At 55.1% G+C, this 8,626-nt stretch overlaps 1 protein-coding gene and 1 long non-coding RNA gene across 4 annotated transcripts; one reads left to right on the top strand and one right to left on the bottom strand.

Moving 5' to 3' along the window:
* Window positions 1-6: 6 nt before the first annotated feature.
* Window positions 7-6,555, bottom strand: LOC308057313 (uncharacterized protein). The gene is made up of 8 exons (XM_080411447.1): window positions 6,414-6,555; window positions 4,096-4,134; window positions 3,379-3,678; window positions 2,856-3,158; window positions 2,275-2,586; window positions 873-1,175; window positions 467-568; window positions 7-233 (listed from the first exon to the last, which is right to left on the bottom strand). The coding sequence occupies exons 1-8, from the start codon at window positions 6,442-6,444 to the stop codon at window positions 151-153; spliced, it is 1,473 nt and encodes a 490-aa protein (XP_080267573.1). The 5' UTR covers window positions 6,445-6,555; the 3' UTR covers window positions 7-150.
* LOC308057314 lies at window positions 1,182-2,265 on the top strand. Of its 3 annotated transcripts, none has more exons than XR_013925213.1 (3): window positions 1,182-1,513; window positions 1,555-1,656; window positions 1,716-2,265. It is a non-coding gene; the product is annotated as an uncharacterized lncRNA (long non-coding RNA). The 3 variants fall into 3 exon arrangements; XR_013925214.1 differs by having other exon boundaries at window positions 1,737-2,265; XR_013925215.1 differs by having other exon boundaries at window positions 1,182-1,472; window positions 1,566-1,656.
* Window positions 6,556-8,626: the final 2,071 nt, after the last annotated feature.

An 8,626-nucleotide genomic window follows, 5' to 3' on the forward strand; every position in this document is an offset into this window, starting at 1 on the left:
GTTGACGTTGGCCGTGGGTCACGTCTCGAAGCCGTTGACGTTGGCCGTGGGTCACATCTCAAAGCTGTTGACGTTGGCCATGGGTCACGTCTGGAAGCCGTTGACGTTGGCCGTGGGTCACGTCTGGAAGCCGTTGACGTTGGCCGTGGGTCACATCTCAAAGCTGTTGACGTTGGCCATGGGGTAGGTGCTGGGGTCATCCTTGTTGTGGAGACCCTTCCAGTGGGCGCTGCCTGGCCGTGAAGCAAAAGGTCCTTCAGCCCTCGGGGCAGCTGAGGAGGCTCATGGGAAGGGCCCCCACCCCTCCCCCACCTCTCCCCATCCACATGGTTGAGGAACCCCGGAGGTTCTCCTGGAGGTCTTTGGGCTGCCGCGTGGCTGGGTGAGGTCTCAGGGGGGCAGGTGGCCCTTTCCCCTCCCTTCTGAGACCCCCCTCCCCCCTCCTTGCCCCGCCCCCACGGCTCACCTCTCCGCCTCCGACACACGCAAACGACCAACAGCAGCGCCAGGATCAACGCGGCGACGCCGGCCGCGACGCCGGCCACCAGCGGGATGAAGCGAGACCGGGCTGTTGGAGAGAGACAGCGTCACCCCCCCCCCCCGACCCCGAAGGTCAGCGGCCGTTGGGGTTTGACCTCCACCCAGGTTCCCCCTGCATCCCCCCTGGTGATCCCCAAGCTGGTCAGAAGGCACCACACCTGGGTTGGGTGCCCCACCTTCCAAAAAAAAGCCATTTTCCCTCGGTTTTGGGGTCCCAGCGAGTTCTCAGAAGGTCCCTCCGGCCAACGATGTCCCTTACGAGCCAACGCGGCCCACGCCCGAAGGTCCCCGAGGTCTTCAAGCCCTCGGCTGGGTGGGGAGGAGGTCCTCACCTTGCGTGATGACCATCGTGGCTTGGCTGAAGGGGGATGGGACCCACATCTCGCTGACCTTCTCCTCGTAGCGGCAGGTGAAGTGGCCGTCGGTGAGGGCGGCTTTGGCCGCGGCGATGCTGAGGACCGAGCGGTCCCCCGTGGTGGTCTCTGAGAACTGCTGGGCGCCGTCCTTGTAGAAGGAGAACTTGCGCTGGGTGGCGGCGGCGGGGCCTTTGGCGGCGCAGGTGAGGAGCAAGGGGTCACCGTCCACCACCTCGCCCGACGGGGGGTCCGAGAGCAGCAGCGGCTGGGGGGGCAGGGCTGGGGAGACACGGCGGGGGTGGGAGATGAGAGTCCTTATACCAGAAAGTGAAAGTCGCTGTCGGGGGAAGGTGGACTCCGTCACGGGGAGGTGGAGATGGTGGCTGGGAGGAGACGGAGCTCCCACAGAGACGAGGAGCATCGCAAGAAGGCGCAAGGAGGTGAAGAGGAGGCGCAAGAAGGTGAAGAGGAGGCGCAAGAAGATGAAGAGGAGGCAGAAGAAGACACAAGAAGATGAAGAGGAGGCGCAAGAAGACACAAGAAGATGAAGAGGAGGCGCAAGAAGATGAAGAGGAGGCAGAAGAAGACACAAGAAGATGAAGAGGAGGCGCAAGAAGGTGCAAGAAGGTGAAGAGGAGGCAGAAGAAGACACAAGAAGATGAAGAGGAGGCGCAAGAAAATGAAGAGGAGGCAGAAGAAGATGAAGAGGAGGCAGAAGAAGACACAGGAAGATGAAGAGGAGGCGCAAGAAGATGAAAAGGTCCAAGAAGACACAAGAAGGTGAAGAGGAGGCGCAAGATGATGAAGAGGAGGCAGAAGAAGACACAAGAAGATGAAGAGGAGGTGCAAGAAGATGAAGAGGAGGCAGAAGAAGACACAAGAAGATGAAGAGGAGGCGCAAGAAGATGAAGAGGAGGCAGAAGAAGACACAAGAAGATGAAGAGGAGGCGCAAGAAGATGAAGTTTGTCACCGTGGGATGAAACTCAACGCCATGACAACGGTGGAATTCATCATCTCGAGAAGACGAGGCTCATCCTCACCAAGGAATGAAACTCACAGTTGTGGTCACCACAAGGCGAACTTCGCCCTCACGAGTCCCCTGGGCTCTTCTTCATCTCATCCTGGTCGACCCATAGGTCCACCAAGACCTCTGAGCTCTTTTTTTCGAGTTTTGGCCCTTGAAGAAGACCCAGAGGCTGCACTGACGTGATTCCAAGTGTCCTCTGCGGGAGAGGGGTGAAACCTACCTGGTTCCAACCATTTTCCGGCTCGTTTCCCCGCCCCCCTCCCCCGGTTTTCCCGTTTTTTTTTTTTCCCCAAACCACCCCGCTGGCAGGTGAACTTCTGCCCAGCTCCATCCCTTTCTGCCAGACCTACCCTTCACGGTAACCTCCACCGCTTCGCTCCGGGGTGACGGCACCCACGTCCCCCCCACGTCTTCCTCCACCCCGCAGCTGAATTTCCCGCTGAACCTCGTGGAGCTCCGCGGGAAGAGGAGCTGGGAGGAGTTCCCGGCGCTCCCGGTTTTGGAACCCCCGTGGCCTGGTGGGATCTCTACCCCGTTCCTGTAGAAGCGAAACCGCAGCCCGAAGTCGTCTCGGGAGGCCGTGCAGGTGACGCGTAAGGTGTAGTTTTCGCTCACCACCCCTGAGGGGGGGTCTACTGCCAAGCGGGGGGCAGAAGCGGGTTCTGAGGAGAAAAATTGGGACGGGGAGGAGGGAAAAAAAACACTTTAAAAACAACGGGTTTGGGCAAAAAACACCCAACCGCTGAGGGGTGCCGGGAGGAAGAGGTGGCCCATGTCTGTCTTCAGGTCAACCGTCTGGGCCGTGAAAGCCCAACCGAGGGGGTCTGGGTTGACCTCGGTGGGTTTCACCCAGGGGGTTGCTTCCCTGAGGCAGCAGGTCCCTACCCTGCGCCCGAGGAGGTTGGGTCCGTCCCCCAGGCCGTGCCGTTACCTTTCACGAGGACTTCCACGGCTTGGCTGAGGTAGGAGGGGATCCAACGCCCCTCGGTTTTCTCCTCGTAGCCGCAGGAGAAGTTGCCGGTGTGGTTTTGGTTGCTCTCCGGCACCCGGAGTTGGGCTTCGGTGTTCCCCAAGGTCAGCTCAGCCCCCTGGAGGACCTTGACCTTCCCCTTGTAGAAGTGGAACCGCCGTTCCTCACCCTCCACCGAGGCGACGCAGAGGAAGACGAGGGGCTGGCCTTCGATGGCCACGCCGGTTGAAGGCGTCAGGGCCAGCGTGGGTCGAGGAGGACGGTCTGGAGGGAAAAGGAAACCCCAACACCATCGTTTCTTCCCTCAACTCTTCCCTCAACCCGACTCCGTCTCCGTTGGCCCGGCCCGTGGTCGAGGTGGGCTCCGTCGTGTTTTAATTTGAGGAGAAAACGGCCCGTTTGGGGCCGGGGGGAGGAGAGGTGGGCAGTGGTGGGACGGAGAGATGGTGGGGCGAGGAGCTGAAGAAGACGACGTCTCACCCACCTTTGACGCTGATGATGATGGATTTGCTCTCCTGGGAGCGGACGGGCCACCGGAACTGGTTGAGGACGGTGTAGGTGCAAGCGTGCTTCCCACCGTCCTTGGGCCCCGTGACGTTGAAGCGGTAGGTGTACGCCCTCTGCGCCGTCCTGACGTCCACGGCCCACCCGCTGGTTCCCGAAAACTGGAACCCTTGGATCTTCTCCTTGGACCAGGGAGCGACGCAGCGGATGGAGACGGTGTCGCCGATGAGGTATCTCAACTTCTCCGGCGTGACGGTGATGTTGGGAGGGGGAGGGACACCTGGGGGGAGGGAGGGGGGTTTTGGGGGGGCGAGGAGCCTTCCAGGTGAGGGGGCACCTGCTGGAGGCCACCACGGTGCCGAGGTGGGGGCAGGTTTTCTTGGGGGGCATCTCTTAGGGGTGGCTTGTCCTGCCGGAGTCGTCAGCTGGGCCGCGTGGCCAAACGTGGACCAGGTGGAGGAGAAACCACCCGGTTTCCCTCAGAAATGGATATTTTGGTGGACGGAGGAGGATTCATTGCCCGGATCATCACCGAGGTCCTGCCGACCCATCCCGGCCACGGTCTGACCCACCGGGGGCTCGTCCACCGCGAGCGTGGTGAGGGGGCGGGGGGGGTTTGGGGTGAAAAATGGTGAATTTGGGGATGGAAGGGACACCCCCCCCAAAAAAAAAAACACCAAAAACCAAAATTTATTACCTGCAGGTGACGCCCATGGGAGAAGCATCTGGAGAGAGGCTGGAGGGAGGGAGGAGATGGGTGAGAGGGGTGGGGGAGGGGGTGGGGGAGGGGAGGGAGGAGCGGGAGGGGAAGGAACGAGGAGGGGAAGGAAGGGAGAGAGGTGGGAAAGGGAAAAAAAAAAAAGGATGGAAAGGGGAAAACGAAGGGAAAAAGGAGACGTGAAAAGGGAAAACGGACAGAGAAAATCAAACGAAAAAGGGAAAAAAGGGAGGGAGGAGAAAAATGCAAAGTGAAACAAGAAGGCAAAGGGAAAGGGCAAACGGCAAAAGTAAAAATGAAAAGAGAAAAAGAGGAGAAGAAAGAGAAAGAAAAAATGAAAAACTAAAAAACTGGGAAGAGAAAGTGAAAGGGAAAGAGGAGGAGAAAACAGAACAAACGGAAGAAAATAAAAAAAAAAGAGCAAAAATAAGGCAAGGTAAAAAGCAACATCACGTAAATAAAAAAAAGAGAAAAAGAGAAAAAGAGAAAGAGAAAGAGAAAGAGAAAAAGAAAAAGAAAGAAAAGGAAAAAAAGAAAAAAGAAAAAGAGAAAAAGAGAAAGAGAAAACGAAAAAGAAAGAGAGAAAAGGAAAAAAAAAAGAAAAAGAGAAAAAAGAGAGAGAAAAAGAAAAAGAAAGAGAGAAAAGGAAAAAAGAAAAAAGAAAAAGAGAAAAAAGAGAAAGAGAAAAAGAAAAAGAGAAAAAAGAGAAAAAGAAAAAGAGAAAAAAGAGAAAAAGAAAAAGAGAAAAAGAAAAAGAGAAAAAAGAGAAAAAGAAAAAGAGAAAAAAGAGAAAAAGAAAAAGAGAAAAAGAAAAAGAGATAAAAGAGAAAAAGAAAAAGAGAAAAAGAAAAGGAAGAGAAAAAGAAAAAGATAAAAGAGAAAAAGAAAAAGAGAAAAAGAAAAAGAAAAAGAGAAAAAGAAAAAGAGAAAAAGAAAAGGAAGAGAAAAAGAAAAAGAGAAAAGAGAAAAATAAACAAACCCGAAACTAAAAGAAAACCCAAGAAAGGAGACGCGGGCCAAGCGGAAGGCAGCGGCCGAGCCAGCAGGAGTTGGGGGGGGGGGGGGGGGGGGGAGGTGACACCCCGATGGGCAGCGGTGGGGGAGGGCGCGGCGGAACGGGGAGGATGTTGGAGGGAATTGGGGGAAAAAAGCCAGGAATGAGTGAAAACAGGAAAGAAATGGGGAAGAATCAAAGAACGGCGGGGGTGGGGGGGTGGGGGTGGGGGGAGCGGGAGGGAAAAAATGGGGAACGTAGCAACAAAATTGGGGGAAAAACACCAGGGATTGGGGATTCTAGTGAAGAAATTAAAAACAAAAAACCCAATCCCAACCAGAACCCAAGGAATTTGGGGGAAAAAAACCAGGAATCGGGGATTCTAGTGAAGAAATTGACAAAAACAAACAAACCCCCCCCCCCAAAACCCCAAACAAACCCAACCAGAACCCAAGGAATTTGGGGGAAAAAACCCAGGAATTGGGGATTCTACTGAAGAAATTGAAAAAAAACCCACCAGAACAGAAAAACCCAATCCCAACCAGAACCCAAGGAATTTGGGGGGAAAAACGCAGGAATTGGGGATTCTAGTGAAGAAATTGAAGAAAAACCCCGACCAACCCAACAAACCCAACCAGAACCCAAGGAATTTGGGGGAAAAACCCCAGGAATTTGGGATTCTACTGAAGAAATTGAAAAAAAAAAACCCCAAACAAACAAACTAAACCCAACCAGAACCCAAGGAATTTGGGGGAAAACCCCCAGGAATTGGGGATTCTACTGAAGAAATCAGAAAAAAAAACCCCAAACAAACAAACCAAACCGAACCAGAACCCAAGGAATTTTGGGGAAAAACCCCAGGAATTGGGGATTCTAGTGAAGAAATGGAAAAGAACAAAAAAAAAAACAACCCAAAAAACCCCAACAAACCCAACCAGAACCCAAGGAATTTGGGGGGAAAAACGCAGGAATTGGGGATTCTAGTGAAGAAATTGAAAAAAACACCCAAACAAACAAACCAAACCCAACCAGAACCCGAGGAATTTGGGGGAAAAACCGCAGGAATTGGGGATTCTAGTGAAGAAATTGAAAAAAAACCCCGACCAACCCAACAAACCCAACCAGAACCCAAGGAATTTTGGGGGAAAACCCCCAGGAATTGGGGAAAAAAAGAGAAGAGGGGTGTGGGCGTAGAAGGCTGGAGGAAGAACGGAGCCGTTGGCCGCACCACGGCAGCAGGTGGGAAACCAAAGGGATGAGGGAGACCAGGGGTGGGGTGGGGTGGGGTGGGGAGGTGGCTCACCGAGCAGCGGGGCCAAGCGGAGGAGCCCCATGACGGGTGGTGTCTTCTTCTGTCCCTTCCCAGGATGACCAGAACATCTCCTTCCCCTTCGCTGCGGCCCGGCGGCACACGCGTCACATGAGCCCGGTTGTTACGACACGGCAGAAACCAACGGCAAAAAAGGGGGTGGTGGTGGTGGTGGTGGTGGGAATCCACCCAACCCCAAAATAAGGAGAAATTGTGACTTCTTCCTCCGTCTTCACGAGCTGGTCAACACGAACATCTCGGTGACGTCGCTGACGCGCCGCGCCAGGTTGTCCCGCAACCTCCCCGGTGATGAGCGACGTGGTGGGCTTGGTTGCCCCGGTTGGCCAACGCTCTGCCGGAGCTGTTGGCTTGTCCCCAGCCCACAGGGAGGTTGGTGGCACCTTCTGATGGGTGGGTCTGGTTGGGTGCTTCTACTGGAACTTGGTTTTGACAGCGCTGACTCTGAATTTGGTGACTTTCATGGGCTGGAGCTTCGTTCAGAGTCCAGCAGAAGGTTTTGGGAGGGGAGGAAAAGGGCAAACCGAGGTGACTCAGGTCTCTGTGGAGCGGCCGGGATGTGGTGGAGCATCCAAACGAGGTTAAAAAAACCCAAACTACCAGTATCGATTGTCCCTGGGCACGGGTGGCCACGGCCCCGGGAAGTGATGGGTCGGCCCATCCCAGAGAAGAGGTTCCAACCAACCCCCCCGCTGGAATCACCCGTTGCACGGACACCCGTGCGTGTTACCCGCGGTGGAGCCATCTCGTTGCCGAGGTTTTCTGAAGAAGAACGCACCACGAAGAGGAAGAGCCAGCCAGGAAAGCACAACCCAGCCTGACCACAACGACGAGGTCCAGAAATAGCCTTCCCCCTCGGTGACATCTGCTGACGCTTCGCTTTCCCGAGGAGTTTGGAGGAAACCAACGCAATCTTGACTTCCTGATCTTTGAGGAACATCAATGGCCAGGCAGAACTTCCCCATCTCACGTCAACCCCTTGCACAATTCTTGCCGGCTTCCTGGTTTTCAACGAAACGGTGACTCATGGGTTTAGCGAGGAGATGTCCCGGTGGTTTTCTTGATGTTTTTTTTTTTTTTATTATTATTTTTATTTTAGAAAAAATCATCGAAATCCAGTCAACCGGTTGAAATTGGAAGCTCTGCAGGACCGTTGGTGGTGGGACGAACAATCACAAACCAGCCACGGCTCCACCAGCTCCTGCTCCCCTGACTTCCCGGCAGTGCAGGGCGTTGGGAAGCTCCTGAAGGCAACTACAGGGCTTCGAGATCCACCGTACTTGTTGTCACTGGTGGGTTCCACGGCGTTAACGACGTCATGGTCACCGGTGGCCCGCGAGACTCAACGTGATTTGTTGGCTACCAGTTGAGTTTTGGGGCTCCCAGTTGAGTTTTGGGGCTCCCAGTTGGGTTTTGGGGCTCGCAGTTGGGTTCTACTGGTCCCAGTTGGGTTTTGGGGCTCCCGGTTTGGTTCTACTGGTCCCAAGAAGGGGGTGGGGGCTCGCAATTGGGTTTTGGGGCTCCCGATAGGGTTCTACTGGTCCCAGTTGGGTTTTGGGGCTCCCAGTTGGGTTTTGGGGCTCCTGGTTGGGTTCTACTGGTCCCAGTTGGGTTTTGGGGCTCCCAGTTGGGTTTTGGGGCTCCTGGTTGGGTTCTACTGGTCCCAGTTGGGTTTTGGGGCTCCCGGTTGGGTTCTACTGGTCCCAGGTAGGGGGTGAGGGCTCCCAGTTGGGCTTTGGGGCTCCCAGTTTGGTTTTGGGCCTCCCGGTTGAGTTCTACTGGTCCCAGTTGAGTTTTGGGGCTCCCAGTTGTGTTCTACTGGTCCCAGTTGGGTTTTGGGGCTCCCAGTTGTGTTCTACTGGTCCCAGTTGGCTTTTGGGGTTCCCAGTTGGGTTTTGGGGCTCCCAGTTGGGCTTTGGGGATCCCGGTTGGATTCTACTGGTCCCAGTTGGGCTTCGGGGCTCCCGGTTGTGTTCTACTGGTCCCAGTTGGGTTTTGGGGCACCCGGTTGGGTTCTACTGGTCCCAGTTGGCTTTTGGGGTTCCCAGTTGGGTTCTACTGGTCCCAGTTGGGTTTTGGGGCTCGCGGTTGGGTTCTACTGGTCCCAGTTGGGTTTTGGGGCACCCGGTTGGGTTCTACTGGTCCCAGTTGGCTTTTGGGGCTCCCGGTTGGGTTCTACAGGTCCCAGT

Source organism: Falco punctatus (genome assembly GCF_963210335.1).
Source record: "Falco punctatus genome assembly, contig: scaffold_94, whole genome shotgun sequence".
NCBI classification, from domain to species: Eukaryota; Metazoa; Chordata; class Aves; order Falconiformes; family Falconidae; genus Falco; species Falco punctatus.